Source organism: Chelmon rostratus, chromosome 15 (assembly GCF_017976325.1).
Source record: "Chelmon rostratus isolate fCheRos1 chromosome 15, fCheRos1.pri, whole genome shotgun sequence".
Lineage (NCBI taxonomy): Eukaryota > Metazoa > Chordata > Actinopteri > Chaetodontiformes > Chaetodontidae > Chelmon > Chelmon rostratus.
Window position 1 is genome coordinate 16598815 of NC_055672.1, and position 15514 is coordinate 16614328.

Consider the following 15514-nt stretch of genomic DNA (forward strand, 5'->3'; position numbering starts at 1 on the left):
CGCAAAACTGCGTGCTGCCTCAAGAGTGCTTTTCCCAAAGAATTAAAACTATTTGCAGGTATCAGCAGTTTGATTACGACACAATGGCTGATAAAGACGGTACGAGTGCTCATTTTTCTGAATTAGCTGATTCAGTGTGTGAGTATGATGTCCAGCCTGATAGAAACTACAATCTGTAGATGTAGATTGTTGGCGCGCCAGTCAGCATCTCACATTGTTACACACCAGCCTCCTAGCTGTTGGCTAACGTTAGATACTGACAGGCTGCCTATACAGTGTTTTTAATGGCGAAATGACTGGGATCTTTTATGCTACGATCTATGTTACGTTACACGTTGTGACAACGTGTGCAAGCGTTGGTAAATTCGAGGCTGTGTGATTTCGTTTTGACTGTCATTATAACGCAGCTGTGTGTTGATGGCGAATATGATTTTTGCATCTGCATTTGATGACGCTGTGGAGGAAAGGGTGATCAATGAGGAGTACAAGATCTGGAAGAAAAACACCCCTTTCCTCTATGACCTGGTCATGACTCACGCCCTGGAGTGGCCCAGTCTCACTGCCCAGTGGCTGCCTGATGTCACAAGGTGAGAGGGGATCTGCTGCTCATCGACAAACCACAGAGAGGGATCAGATTTTTTCTTTTTTTTTAAATAAACGAATGAATGTAAATATTTTGACAGGCCAGAAGGGAAAGACTACAGTGTGCACAGGCTGGTCCTGGGGACACACACTTCTGATGAGCAGAATTGCTAGTGTTCAGCTCCCAAATGATGATGCCCAGTTTGATGCCTCACACTACGACAGTGAGAAAGGAGGTGAGGGATAATGTGTGCATGGGAAGCTTTGTAATGTTAAAAACAGGAGAATGTATGTTGCTCCTAGCTCCTTATTACATAATAGAAATACACTTATGGGTGTTTCAGTGTATTTCAACACTCTTGTCATTGATGTAAGTTATTATGTTTGAATGTTGTGGCTCACAGTTGTCAGTGAATGAGTACATTTACCTCCTGTGGAAATTATTGGTATGTGTCTCTGTTGTAGACTATTTTCTAGTCAGTGAACTGATATAAACTACACTTGCAGACAATATACTGTGTCACATGTTTAGTAGAACAGAATTTTATTTGACACAGGTCAAGTGCGGGAACTATTTCATCTAAGTGTTCATTTATTTCAGAGTTTGGAGGCTTTGGATCTGTAAGCGGGAAGATAGAGATTGAGATCAAGATCAACCATGAGGGAGAAGTTAACAGAGCGCGCTACATGCCTCAGAATCCTTGCATCATTGCCACCAAGACCCCCACGAGCGACGTGCTGGTCTTTGACTACACAAAGCACCCCTCCAAACCTGGTTGGGATTAAAGCCAAACTACACTTTTTTAAAGAGCTCTCAAAAGTGTGTTGTTTCTGTGTTTGTAACATTGATTTTATTCATATTGTAGACCCTTCTGGAGAATGCACCCCAGATCTACGTCTGAGAGGCCACCAGAAGGAGGGCTATGGCCTCTCCTGGAACCCAAACCTCAGCGGCTGCCTCCTCAGTGCTTCTGATGACCATGTAAGCAACTTGTAACACACCTGTATTATTCTGTTGTGTCTCTTCCTGTTAGATATTAAAATAATCATTACAAAGTAACACATTTGTTAAATAGTCAATGATCTGTTGTTATTGCAAAGTTTTGTGCAACTTTGTTTGGAAATTAGCATTTATTTTCATATTTATTTATGAATGCTGTCGTTGATGCATTTTCTTACCCATCTCTGCTCTCTTTTACAGACTATCTGCCTGTGGGACATCAGCACAGTGCCCAAGGAGGGAAAGATTGTGGACGCCAAGACCATCTTCACAGGCCACACTGCTGTGGTGGAGGATGTTTCCTGGCACCTGCTCCACGAGTCACTCTTCGGATCCGTGGCCGATGATCAGAAACTCATGATGTGAGCTGCTCGATAGCAAAATTCACAAACAGCTGCGACGACTTGCAAGGAGCAAAGCTGTTGTCCAGTTTTTCTTTTTAACAGTGGTGCTTTTGTCTGCTTTGGCTCAGCTGGGACACACGCTCCAACAACACCTCCAAGCCCAGCCATGCGGTGGACGCCCACACAGCTGAGGTCAACTGCCTCTCCTTCAATCCCTACAGCGAGTTCATCCTGGCCACTGGCTCTGCGGATAAGGTGGGTCTCCTCTTTCTCTGTCCAGTAATGCAGGATCTGTCCTCGCTTTGGACGAGCTGAATCAGTTGAAGCCAGCCACTTTTATTTTCAGACGGTGGCTCTTTGGGACCTGAGGAACCTGAAGCTGAAGCTGCACTCGTTTGAGTCTCACAAGGACGAGATCTTCCAGGTAAGAAGTGACCCTCGGGTCAGTTACATTTATCTGAAGTAAGTTGTTGCAGAGTTATTATTTGACTGATCTGGAGTCTTGCTGCGACTACAGGAGGCCAATGAAATCATAAAAATAAACAGAAGACCAGTTAAAAATTCAGTCATAACCCTCTGAACCCTGAGAAGTTTCTGAGTTTTTTTTTTTTTTTTTTTTGCTCATTTTTACTCACTGTGGGCTCCACATTCAGTTTGAAGTGTTCACATATTTACAGCCTATACAAACAATCTCTCTTGTCTTCTCCTGGCTGCTGACTCCTCCTGCTGCAGTTCATCTGGCCTTTCGCTGAATTGTTGTCGTGTGACTGTGGCTCTCAGTGTAGTTATTCAAGGCTTCCCAGTTGTGCTGGAAAGTGCAGAATTTTATGTTTTTCTTACAGGATCTGGTTGGTGCAAACAGTTTATTTTTGGCACCATTTTTAAATTAGACATGTAGAATAAAGTGATCATGATGTAAAATCACAATTTTAAGCTTAGATTTGGATAATTTTTCCTGACAGAAGCATTTGTAGCGTATGATTTTTTTTCCAGGACCATCAGAAATGTGAAAGTATGACAATGGTTTCTGTTTTCACAGTTTTTGTCTACGGTAAATGGTATAATTTCGGCTCTTTTTAAGAAAACGTGCCTTTCAACCCCCCCGGCGGCTTGTAGGGTTCAGATGGTTCAGGAATGTTGTGGCTCATTCATCATGTTATGCAATGTGGCCTTTCAAGCACACATACCTGTCCCACATGTACCTACAGCTTCTGGCTGTACGACATCCAGCATGTTCCAGTTGTTGTCTAGCTGATTGTAGTAATAAACAGAAGAACAGAAGTTAGAGTATTTTAGTCACGCTGCTGTGGTTTTTTGTTTTATATTTATAAAGCACTTTCTTGTAGAAATGTAACATGGCCCATCTCTACCCAACAGGTTCAGTGGTCTCCTCACAACGAAACCATCCTGGCCTCCAGCGGCACCGACAGGAGGCTCAACGTCTGGGACCTCAGCAAGATCGGAGAGGAACAGTCGCCAGAGGATGCCGAGGATGGACCTCCTGAGCTGCTGGTCAGCTGTGATAAAATAACTACTGTTAAGCCCTGTGAGTGTTTTAATTGAATGTACCATAGTAATTTATTCCTGCTCTGTTTCTCTGTAGTTCATCCACGGAGGACACACAGCGAAGATCTCAGACTTCTCTTGGAACCCCAATGAGCCGTGGGTCATCTGTTCTGTATCAGAGGACAACATCATGCAAGTCTGGCAGATGGTAAGAGCTTTGCTGGAGGGTCAGAGGCTCATGAAATTATGTGCAAACATGAAGAGTAGTAAATGTCCAACACAGCACGGAGAGAACTTTGAAGTGCGTTTATTAACACTGCATACCAGTTACAGTGAATATACTTCTGAATTGTTTCTCCTACAGGCTGAAAATATCTATAACGACGAGGACCCAGATGGTGCTGCAGATTCAGAGGTCCAGGCATGAGTCCAGTCTCCAAGTCTCCTCGTCTGACCTGCTTGTGAAAGATGGATTCCAGTCCTGGGTGCAAAAGCAGCGACGTCTTTTCAAAACACATTTTTGGCAGCGGTGATTTTGTAGAAAAGGGAAGAACAAAATGCTGCGTTGTCATCGCGTCATGAAGTATTTGAATCAAGTCTGATATTGCTCAGATTTTTAGATCTTCTTAGGTTTTCAGACACACAGAACTCAACTTGCTCAACAGGCTTGTGATGAAACAGTCACAGATGTGTCCGTCAACATCCAGGTCTGCTTTTTGGAGATTGGAGGTTTCACAATTCTACAGAGATCCATTTTTTAATCAAATTGTACATACTGTAGGTTTTTCTTATATTTGCTTTATTTAAGTAGTATTTTTTCATTCTATTTTCCAGAATACATGTTTTGTCACCTGTATGTTTTTACTGTCCTCTGCGTTTTTTTGTTTGTGCGTTGGTTTTGTTTCTCTGAGCTGCACCTGACATTTTGTATTTAAGTATATTCCTAATAAAATATTTACATTAAGTCTGTTTGCTTTGTGTCTTGGTACAGCATGTCAAATAAGTTGTAGTCATTTCCTGTAAAATATGAATTGATAAGAGTCGGTTGAAGACACTGAATGCCGTTTGAATCAACTAATTCCATTAATGTTAATGCAATGCTGTGGTTTGGTCTGGTGTAGATAATCATCTTAAGAATATCCATTGGAGACAGAACATTAGGGATCCTCCTCTGCAGTGCTTTCACTGGGTTCATCACAGCCTCTATAAAACAGTGTAATTGTTAGCATTTTACAAATGCTGATTCACTGTTCCAGTAAGTTAAACAGTAACAGGATCAGAATAAACCTACCTCAGAGATGCCAGCTCTTTTTTAAAAGGCCATTCTTCTGATCCTCCAAATCCTTTTTTGATTTTTTTTCAACTTCAAGCTCCACTTGTAGTTCTCTCAGAGTCTCCTCTAATGTCTCCACTGTCTCCTGTACAGAGTGGACAAACATAACTGTAGTTGATCTGGTTTAACCAAGCATCCTCTATATCTCCATGTCCTACCAGACTTCAGTCACTTTACCTTGTGTTGTGTGACGCTCTCCTCCCGCTCCCTCTCCATCAGAGTGATCCTCTGCTCCAGACAGGCTCTCTGCACCTCCAGTCTCTGTATGTCCTCTCTCAGGGGCCCCAGGCTGGCCCTCAGGTCCGTCGCCTGCTCCCTGCTCTTTCGTAAGGCGTCCTCTCCAATCTGCCTTCTCCTCAGCAGAGCCATGAGCCGAGGCTCGTAGCAGCCCTCCAGTGCCCTCACGCTGCCGCTGAGCCGCCGCTGCAGTCTGACAGAAGCCTGGCGACACTGGCTGATGTCACTCATGGCCCTGGGCCTGCAGGGCTTACTGGCCTGGTCCCTCAGGGAGTTTAGCTGGTTCTGGTAGGCCTCCTGGAGCTGGGACAACTCCTGGCTCAGGCTTTGGATGTGGGCCTGGAGCTCTTCCTACGAATGTATGGAAAATTGATCAAAAGATTTAATTTCTAAATCGATTGCAGCTGTAGGTAATTGAATAAACAATTAGGTAAAAAGGCAAATACTCCAAACAGAACAGTGCAGCAGACAACAGAAAAAACAACAGGTTTAACACTTTCACAGACCAAAAAGAGCAGCTTATTGCGCTGACCCTTTTTACAATTAAAGCCTGTTTGATGTCACAATTTACCAACATGCCATTCAGGGCATACACATTAATATATCTGTTCAGTCATTTTGAAGCATTTTCTGAACTTACAAAATAAGTAAACTAACATATCTTCAGTTCCTCACTGTAACTGCTCTATAAATTCATCACTTTAATGGAAATACCACAGCAGAAAATTTAGATATTAGACACTTAATTTCGTGCATTCTGCTGACTTTTTATTTATGTAAATGATCACAAAACCTAGCTAAATTTCAGCCAAATGAGGTGCAATAGAGACAATGTTGCTTTAACATCACTTATATCTGGTTTCCAACATAAAATCTGTTGTTGCTACCAGATTTTGTATTTCAGACCCTCCTTCAATTCGATCATTCATGATAAGTTTGCTTTGTAGATTTCATAATGATGAAATCTGCTGCATGCCTAAAATCCAGCATAGAAATCTACATACATTACTTTCATTCAATATTTATATATTGACTTTTTTTTTTTGGAATTCGGTTTTAGTATTTGCTGCAAAGTCATTATCCCCTTGGGACAAATTATGTTAAAAGGATTAGTTTACAACAGATATGAATATGGAACACCTCTCAAAACTGCGGAACAAAACACAGTTATCTGCTATAATCAGGGCAGGAACTCAGTCCTCCTGGTCTTGTGAGTCCAGCGTTTCCCACCTGCGTGACAGCAGACTGAGCCACCTCAAACTCCTGTGCAGCCAGCATCACCTGGCTCTGGATGCAGTCTCTGGCTGTGGCAAACAGTTTCCTCTTCACCTGTTGCACTTCCTCATGAACAGCCACATAATCCAGCTGAGCCAGAGTGAGCAGCCTCTGTGTGTCCACCAGCTTCCCTCTCAGGTGCTCCACCACGCGCAGCATGGGCTCCTGCAGGCGGCGGAGCTCTTGGATCAGCTCGTTCCTCTGCATCTCCAGATGGGACACTTGCTGGATGCAGCGGTCGAAAAGCTGCCCCAAGCGGTCCGTGGCCACCCGGTCCATTCGTATTACGCAATGTGTTGTGTCCTCTTCAAGAGAGATGATTGTCTCTGTCTCAGAATCAGCATGACTACTGTCTGTGATGTCCTCAACAAATCTTTGCTCCATGTGTGAGTCCTCAGTACATGCCATGTCTTCACCATTCTCTGTTGATGTTTGATTTTCCATGGCCTGCTGAGAGGAGAAGAAAAAGCTGCCATTAATCAAATGACCCAAAGCGATAATTGATGAGCTTGTGGTTCTAAAATCCTTCTGATCTGACGCTCCTTTAAGGCTGTTTTGCATAAGAAGAGGAATTTAATGTAAATGCAATCATCATCATTAAACCTTATAAACATCCAAAGATCACACACAAGAGGACCTGAAAAACTTCAACTCAAAAACTGTATCTTATACTCATCAGTAACAGTTCACATGAACTAATCTTTCTACTTACTTTGTTTGGAGGTAACAGTCCGGAGAGCTGCGAACACAGTGTGCTTTTAACTTTAAGGACAGCTCTGCAGTGTGTCTGTCTGTAGGAAAACAGAGGCACACTTTGTGTTTATTAATATCACTGGAGGCACGGGGGAAACTCTATCTAAGACTCTCTCATATCCCCACATGGGATCACAAACTGTGTCAGTGCTGATGGCAGACTGGCCCACATGCTCTGGGTGCATCCGCTGACACCAGCCTGCCAGACAGAGATATATTTAAACAGTCATGCAGCCTGCTTTTATGTGCATCTAAAAAGGTAGTGACATCATGACTGAAAGCTGTTTTCCTCAACTTCCTACCTGAATACATTTAGCCTCAGGCTAACGTGCAGGCAGTGGCAGCAACATTAGCAGGCCTGGACAGGCTTTTCTTTTAATAGCTTCCTTCAATGTTGAGCTCAGCTGCACGTACAGTTTGCATGGTTCATGCACAGTATTCATCTGTAGTGTTTTGCATGCTGGCTATAAAATTACACACACATGGCATAGCATAGTACCACCACACACTGGGATATGCATAGAGGCATCTTTACACACTAGAATACAGTAAAAAGAGTATCCAAAGAGGAAAGTAAAAACAGGCACTGTGTGTTCATCCAGAATGCCTTTATGATAATATGACTGCACTGTACTGTCAATCATTTAACAGAATATCATAGTGTACTGCTGTATGCAAGTGTCCATAATGTCTAAAGAAAATAATGTGCTTGCAAATGTTGGGATTTTTCAGACAAATTGAAGTCTTAAGTGTTTCTTTTATTAGTTTAAAACCTATTTGAAAACCTATCGGAGTATGTGAGAAGTACATTTACACAGAGCTGCAAACAGGCCTGGTTTTATTGACTCATAAAGAATTTATATTTTGGACACCCACACCCACCCACCCACACTTTTTAAGTTTAAGAAATTTTATTTTAGCATTCAAAATGGCATTCAAATGCATAATACTGAGACATTTCTAAACTTTCTATTAATTTTCAGGTCAATGAATTATCATTCATTACCACTCATTTGTTGTGTATGTAATCAGCCTAATATCCACATGTGTATATCCAGAAGAAAGAGGATGGAAATGATGGTCAGAGGGACAAATTTCTTAAGGAGACATTTTCTTTGCATAAAAAAGCTGGAAATGCAATCTTAGCGTGGGCAAAGAGAAGACCTCGTCTTCCTCACTCGTTGTTCCGCCGTCTCGCCACTAGATGTCCTCACAACACTGAGCGCAGCCTCTCGCCCTCACCTGAGCGCGCCCAGCCTCCTCCAGGTGGGAGCCGCAGGTCGACGCAGCCTCCCTTCATTTCCCCTACGTGGTCCGCAGGGGCGTCCGCAGACCAGCAGCACCCACATCGCAGAAGTCAATCCAGCGGACATCCGACAAACGGATCTGTGGCCGCGGGAGCAAACAAATCCGGGCCGCCGTCGCTTCCTGAAGTGCTTTTCACGGAAATGCTTCACCTGAAGTTTTCCTTCGGACGGTGAAAGTTTGGAAAGTTTGGAGTTGGGGAGGAAGGACGCAGCAGGGGGACGCTTCCAAATGGAGAGAGGGTGAATCAACCCATCTGGATCAGAAAAGTTCAACAAGGTATTTGCTTGTTTTTTTTGTCGTTGTAAAAGTTATTGTCCATTATGTAATTTTTTCAGCTCCTCCATATAAAGCCTCCTAAACGACGTGTTGGCACGATGAACAGCGAGGAATCTAGTGCAGCATTCATGGTAAATCGGCCAGGATCGACTGGATCAACTTTTAAGAGCGTACAGACAGGGCTGTTTTACATGTGTTACAGCATGTTGCCTCATAAGTTTACTACAGTTGCTGTAATTAAAAAAAAATAAAATAAAAGATGAGGCTTCGAAATAGAGAGAACAGTCGAAGCCAGTGCTGTAAGGTGTACTCATGCAGAGAGAGGTGCAAGTGGATGGCAAGAGATCCAGTCTGAGTAAAGGCATGCATGGAAAACTAGGTGTGGGAGATTTGCTTAGCTTGGCCTTGAGGGATCCTCTGCACAGGTAATTCAAGACCTGTAGAGCTTCTCTCAGCTATGGAGCTCGTGACAATGAGCACTATTGTGTTATTTCCCGTCACTGTCCCAGCAGCAGGTGACTGCTTGACAGCTCGCTGCTGCAACACTTGGTTTGATTCATGCCTGTCAATACCAGTCATGGGGGCTGTAATGCTCTTATATAGCTCCGCTGCTTGTTGATTAACCCGACAGAGATAACAGGACCACCTCAGGACCTCCACCCACCACCCCCTCTCCGTTTGCCTGTTGCCTCTCTTGGACTTTGGGCTGGAGGCCCACTCTGAATCCCAACTTTTCTGGAAACTCTGCAGCACTTCCAGGGATGGAGGGTTGAAGGCCGTTGTTGTTGTTGTTGTTGTTGGGTTTTTTTTCCCAGCTCCATGGCTGCAGATTTACCTCTTGTACCCTCTGGTAGGTGAGGCTGAGACAGAGCCATTTGTTTAGAAAGGGTGTGTCGCATACTGGTGCTCCTTCTTCGCCAGCCTGCCGTGCCGGGGCTTGTACCCATGGAGATTACAGGTGTGTTATGTAAGCACGAGAGGTACAGCAGGGTCTGGTCGATACCTGAGATTTCAGAGGAAGATCAAGGCAGAGACGGGAGGCAGTGAGAGATGAGGGATGGGACGCGATAAGGAGATCACTGGAAAGGAAGACTGACAGTGCATCCTGTGTTCGGGACATGTTGCAGCCAGGTAGGTTCAGCTGTTTGCTGTGTCCACCCGGCAGCGAGAAAGAGCCAGCTCAGTGGAGGAAAGGTTGAAGCTGCTGGTCAGGAGAGAGCAACAGGAAGAACAACTGGTGTTGCAACGGACAGAGACTCATGACTGTGTGTTTGAAGGCTGCGTGAGCAATGGGAGAAGTGTCATGCAGGGCTGCAGTAGGAGGAAGCTCCTTCCTGATGAGTAGGACACTGTGCTGTTAATCAGAAAGATTAGCTGGCAAGTGACTCGTCATTGAGTCCTCATCAACACTTGTGAAAGATCTAATCAATGGCTGTTAGGGGCATTAAGGCGTGTTGGAGTTTGTGTGTGTGCAAACAAGCCTGCGCATTTGTGATTCTTCTGCTGCGCTTATATCCTCGACTCTTTCACAGAGGGCTTCTTTTTATTCCCACGCTACATTTTTCTCTGACTGCCGTCCACTCAGGCAGCTGTCAGACTGCGTGAACTTCAGAGTGAAAGGATTTCAAAGCGGCTGCAGAGTTTTTGTTTTGACTGGGCCAGAGCGGAGACACTGAGATGCCAGGATGTATTTTTAAACCCCCGAGTGTCCAGCTGTGTTTGCCTTCGCCGCGAGCTGGTCACTGCTGCCGCACAACACTTTCTTTTTCACCCCTGACTGACCTGTCAGTTCAGGGGTCTTAAGCTCCACAGAGGCTGCAGTCCAGACGTGGACCCCTGGCAACCCTTGGGAGCAAAGCAAACAACGCACTTTACACTGCAGAGCTCTGCCACTGTCGCAGGAGACTGTGTTAAAGTGCCAGAGAGAAGTCAGAGCTCCAGGATTTTTAAATCCTGTTTTTGCAAAGGAACTAAGACGTAAACAGTGGAAACTAAGATTATAGGGATTCAAACTGTCGCGTTGTAGGAACTGACCACATTTTACTGGAATTCATTTGAAAATGTAACTAAAGATACTTACCAGAAATTTGTCTCTACGCTAATATCGAATTCCAGGCATGTGCACTTCTTACGTAGTGCTGACGAGTACAGCAGCTCAAATGATCAGAGCTGACACGATTGATGATCAGTAATCAGCAGATCTTACGATAATTCATCCTTTGTGCCATTTTCAAACAAAAATGCAAAACATTACCAGCTGTCAGTTTCATAATTTTGAGTTTTTGGACTTGGCTCATATGATAGTAAATAGAATATCTCCTGGTTTTGGATCTACGGTTGCATGAAACATGGAATTTGAAGACGCCCCCTCGGACCATGGGGAATTATAATGGGTAGTTTTCACTGCTCTCTGACATGTTATTGGCTTAGTGATTTATGAAGAAAAGTATCAGCAGATTAATGAAAATGATCAATAGTTGCAGCCCTAAACAGAAACGTTTTAGCCACTGATTAGTTCTCACTAACGATGGTTAAAATATGCCAGCATATTCAAACAGCTGTCATCTGCATGTGTAAATATGGGTTTTCATACTTTGATGCATATTTTTCCATACATTCTGTAGAAGAAATGTAGGTGCTGTTTCCATAGTGATAAAACATTTGTGGCTCCCTTCTAAAAAAGAGCAGACAGTGAACAATGATTCCGGCCACAGCACACAAGCACATGTTACAGCGTTTTCTGAAAATGAGTCTCATGCGCCTGCCATTATCCCCTTTCTTTCATGGCTCTGTCTCCGAGGCCACTGTACTGTCTGAGGGATGTGTGGCAGGGAGGGTGGGAAGGGGAAGGGGGGGGGGGGGGGGTGAAGGGAGAATGGGAGAGCAAGAGGAGGGGATGAGGCGGGGGGCGGGAGTTTCGGGGGGGTAATTATCAATCTCTCAGGAATGCAGCCGCTGCTCTTACCAGACAAGCTGCTGCATGGCTTCAGCGGCCTCGCTGCACGCCAACTTGCATTACCCTGTCCACAGATCTCTGCACGGTACCACCGCGCCTGCACACACACACACACACACTCGCACACACACACATACACGCGTCTATAACCTCAGTGAGTTCAGTTACATAGCATTTTGGTTTATTTGTGTCATTATTGTCTTACAGTGTTATTGTTGTTTATTTTTATCACTGCCATTACCTACATGGTCTTTTTCTGAAACTGTATCCTCTCTGCAGCAAACAAAAGGGACCACATAATGTCAGTGAGGAATTATTTTTCAGTCCAAGTCCTTCGCCACTGTGTGGTTATGCTGATATGTTGGGATGGAACCAGACTGTAGAAAAAGCTCCTGTAATCCTCTCGCTGTCAATGCGAAAATACGTCCTCTATGAAAGAGGAGTCTACTTCCTTTAAGAAAATCTTTCACTGATGCCTGATTGCTCCCCCAAAGCTCTCCTAATTTCACCGTCCGTCCCTGCTTTCAGACCTCCTGAATGGAGTCTTTCCAGTTTGTGTCCTGGTGGCCTCATCATCCGTCACAGTGCCTTGTTCTTGTGTGCTCAGTGTTTGCACATGTGCAGAGATGTAGCCCAGGTGAAGTTGCTCTTGAGTAGCAGTTCTCCGCTTTGTTTGATAATGCCCAGAGAAGACAGCCAACGCCCTGACTGATGCCTTCAGGTGCCACACATTAACTGCAGTTTTTTCACACTGCTAAACACTTGCCATTTAGCTACGGAGCCACTTTAAGTGTGGTTTAAGAACTGTTATTTCCAAAACTGGCTGTTAGAGTTAAGCCGGTTCCGGTGACCTTGGCAGGAAGACTGAAACAGATCCAAAACATCCCTTTTCCCACTGAAAAAGGAGAATATTAACCTCATTAATCTATTATTTCCGACTTGTGGAGACTAGCCACTTTCAGCCTGACCTTACTGACAGCTAAGTCGTGCCATGTGAAACCCAGCAGCTCAGCCATACATGTGAACGGCCTCCTGGTTAAACTGAGCCAGTCCCAATTCAAACAAAGGTGGCTGCCTGTATCACCGCCACTCCCTCTTGGCTTTGCCTTATCCCCATGAGGCATTGGAGTCTGCTCCGTCAGCTTCCCCGTGTGACTCACCGCAGTCAAAGTTACAGTTTCTGGAGACCCCTCCCCCGTCCCCCCCACCGCTGCCTGCAAAATTCACATTGTTCTTATTTGCCAGGGTCGATAAGGGTGTGATTACATTTGGGCATAAAATCAGTATTGTGAGTTTATCATAGGCTGCGTCATGGACCGAGGGCTGCTGTACCCTGCAGTTGGAGGTGAACCTGTATCAGATGGAGGCAGTTTGTTGCATAAACTAATGCAATAGGTATCAGAAATTGTTAATAATCATAGGAGATAATTTCAAACTCAGTAAAGCTCTCTGAATCGTCTTGTGGAGTAAATCCCACCTTAAAGGCATTCAGTTTAAAAACAAATACTGAGAATTTTTTGCACTCCTTACTTCACATGCTCGATCTGTTCGGGGTGTGTACGTGCATAAGTCACTTGGATTTAAAGTTTCATATGTGATAAAAACTGGCTTTGCTTGCTACTCTTACACAGTAGTTTATCAGAGAAAGGTACAGTAGAGCCCAGTTTAAGATGGAAATCTTTGGTATGAATGGTTTGGATTTGCTTTAGGCAAGGCAGGTATCAGTCCTTTGCTTTGCTTTAACCTTGTTGATCCGGCTGCATATAAGTGGCGAGGAGACGCACATTTGCTGTGGAATATATATTTGCAAGCCCCAGGAAATATATCTGTCAAAAGTACACAATAAATGTAATTTCCAGATATGCTGACTCTCACAGTCTATCTCATGATGACAGTGTGTAAACTATTATCAGCCCCGGTTGACTTCGCGCTGGTGTGTACACACCGCTGTCAATGTCAGATAATCAGTCTGTGCTGCAGGTATTGACACACTGCGTTGAGGTTTGCTGTGTTTGAGCGGCGCCTCCTGTCCAATGTGAAAGCCTGGTGTCTTTTGTAAAGGATAAGTAAACAGCATGTTGGAACACATGCCTGCTCCGGCAGGACCGCCTGGGCTGGGCTGGAAAACCACAGCGGGTTCAGTGTGTGTGTGCGTGTGTGTGAGATGCGAGATGGAGAGAGACATACGTTTTTGTGTGTAAATCAGCTGGGCATATGCCTGGATCATGATCTTTATGATAATATGATTCACCCTGATGTGGTGTGCATTGGCTGTGATGCTGGAGGCTTTAGTCTGATTCTAAACTCTCCTTTTGTGCCTTTAGTTTGGGTATCAGCTTTTATGAATTAAGAGGTGTGGTGTTAAGGAGTTAAGTGATTGCTGGGACAATGAAGCTGCCCTGTAATTAAGATGTCGGCAGTGGTGCTTAAACTTTGAAGAGAGATTGTGAGTCTAAAGCTCATTTGCAAAAGAGAGGATTATTATTTTTTCCTAAGTAAATCCAAGCGATGTGACATTTTCTTTAGTAAACCTGAAGACAAATTGTATGAAAGTAGACGTCATCAGATATTTTTAGAGCGGTGACAGTTTTAAAGGAGACTCCACTGCGTGCGTCACCTCGTTACATTTGTGTGCAAAACTGAAAATTGCAGGTTGTTATGTGTAACCACAGCAATGGTGGCATGAGTCAACTCCTTGAGACTGGACTGCACAGACAGCGGTCTGCTGGGTGGTCTCCCGCCACATCCCAGAGTTCTTAGCATTACTCTGGCCCCTCTGTGATGGAAATAATACGAGAAGTTGTTGCATCCCTGTATCCCCGTGGGCTATAAATGAATGAACCAGCCCCCTCTTCTCCAGAGAGACGCTGCTGATTATTGTAGCCAGTACAGATGCACGGATCTTAGTCATGCCCAAATGACTGTAATTTGGAGCAGGAGAAACACAGGGCTTAGTGCAGGGAGACTGGGACTTTTCTTTGGAGAAGATGGATGCTCTTTCTTCTTATTGGCCTTTCACTACAACTCACTCCTCAAGTCTACTCTGTACACACTGTGCCACTTCAGATGTGCTGCAGTGAATAACAAGTTCAGCCTGGCTACATTAAGATAACAAATTACTTCAAAAATGCCCATGTATGTATAAAGTTTAGTGAAGCATTCAAGTACTTCAGGTACTCCTGTCCCGCATACTGATGTCGTGAGAGTGAATGCAAACCTCTCTTTCTGTAGAGGGCACAGCCATTAAACTCGATTTTTCAGCCATACTCATGCCATTGTTAAGACAGAAATATCTCAACAACTATTTAATCTATTAACATGACATTTTGTCCAGAGCCCAGAGGCTGAATCCCGATCTGTTTGGTAGAGCTGAACAGTTAATCGAAATACTACCAAACTTGCATTATGGCCAAGCGCAATCCGCAAATCACAGGAGCTGCAGTTTTTTTTTTTGTTTTTCTTTTTAATTGAATGCGATGAGAAGATGAAATGATCATAATCGCAATGTGATTTTCTTTTCTCTTTTTTGCGTGTGGTTCAGCCCCTCTCTTTTTCTTTGGGGGCATCATCAAATCAAAATTTTAGTTTGTCAAATACCTGCAAAACTAATAACGTTCCTATCATCTTCAGCCGTACTTTTTGTGTAGCGCTAATTAGCAATTGCTACGACGCTAGTACACTAAATTCAGACCATGAGCGAGGTAAGCCTTATGCCTGCCTTAGCATTTTAGCACTTTGAGCAGGCTAGCATGCTGACATTAGCATTTAGCATCACCGTGCCTAAGTACAGCCCCTCAGAGCTGCTAGCATGGTTGTAGACATGTTTCTACTTGAAGTGCACAGTGAAGACCACCACCTTTGACTTCAACAGTTCCCACTTTATGTTCTCCAGGTTTTCTTTGCTCCAGTGATTCTGACAATGTCAAGACTTAACTAATAAAAGT

The 15514-nt window shown here is 44.1% G+C and overlaps 3 protein-coding genes across 4 annotated transcripts in view; 2 read left to right on the forward strand and 1 right to left on the reverse strand.

The window, feature by feature from the left end:
• Positions 1-4390, forward strand: LOC121618062 (histone-binding protein RBBP4-like). Its single transcript, XM_041953321.1, is given in 11 exon segments — positions 1-587; positions 684-749; positions 751-818; positions 1184-1357; positions 1449-1564; positions 1784-1944; positions 2055-2181; positions 2273-2350; positions 3304-3438; positions 3530-3640; positions 3797-4390. Coding segments are annotated over 11 exon segments (1269 nt in total). The 5' UTR covers positions 1-417; the 3' UTR covers positions 3860-4390.
• LOC121618063 (syncoilin-like) lies at positions 3800-8586 on the reverse strand. Its single transcript, XM_041953322.1, has 6 exons — positions 8273-8586; positions 6990-7068; positions 6233-6727; positions 4943-5353; positions 4724-4850; positions 3800-4635 (listed from the first exon to the last, which is right to left on the reverse strand). The coding sequence occupies exons 1-5, from the start codon at positions 8401-8403 to the stop codon at positions 4725-4727; spliced, it is 1242 nt and encodes a 413-aa protein (XP_041809256.1). The 5' UTR covers positions 8404-8586; the 3' UTR covers positions 3800-4635; position 4724.
• The window catches only part of LOC121618060 (uncharacterized protein KIAA1522 homolog), a 26867-nt gene continuing 19684 nt past the window's right edge, over positions 8332-15514 (forward strand). The window contains exon 1 of one of the 2 annotated variants that reach the window (XM_041953319.1): positions 8332-8614. The gene's annotated coding sequence lies outside the window, so the exon portion shown is untranslated. Of the gene's footprint in view, positions 8615-9611; positions 9746-15514 lie in introns of those variants that run through there. The other variant, XM_041953320.1, reaches the window with a different exon arrangement.

Excerpts from the sequence above, each read along its gene's own strand:
- LOC121618063 (XM_041953322.1), bottom strand. The coding sequence starts at position 8,403 with ATGTCCGCTGGATTGACTTCTGCGATGTGGGTGCTGCTGGTCTGCGGA. Across the intron at positions 7,069-8,272 it reads AGGAGGCTGGGCGCGCTCAG|ACAGACACACTGCAGAGCTG; the intron begins GTGAGGGCGAGA and ends GTTTTCCTACAG. Across the intron at positions 5,354-6,232 it reads CTCAGTCTGCTGTCACGCAG|GAAGAGCTCCAGGCCCACAT; the intron begins GTGGGAAACGCT and ends ATACATTCGTAG.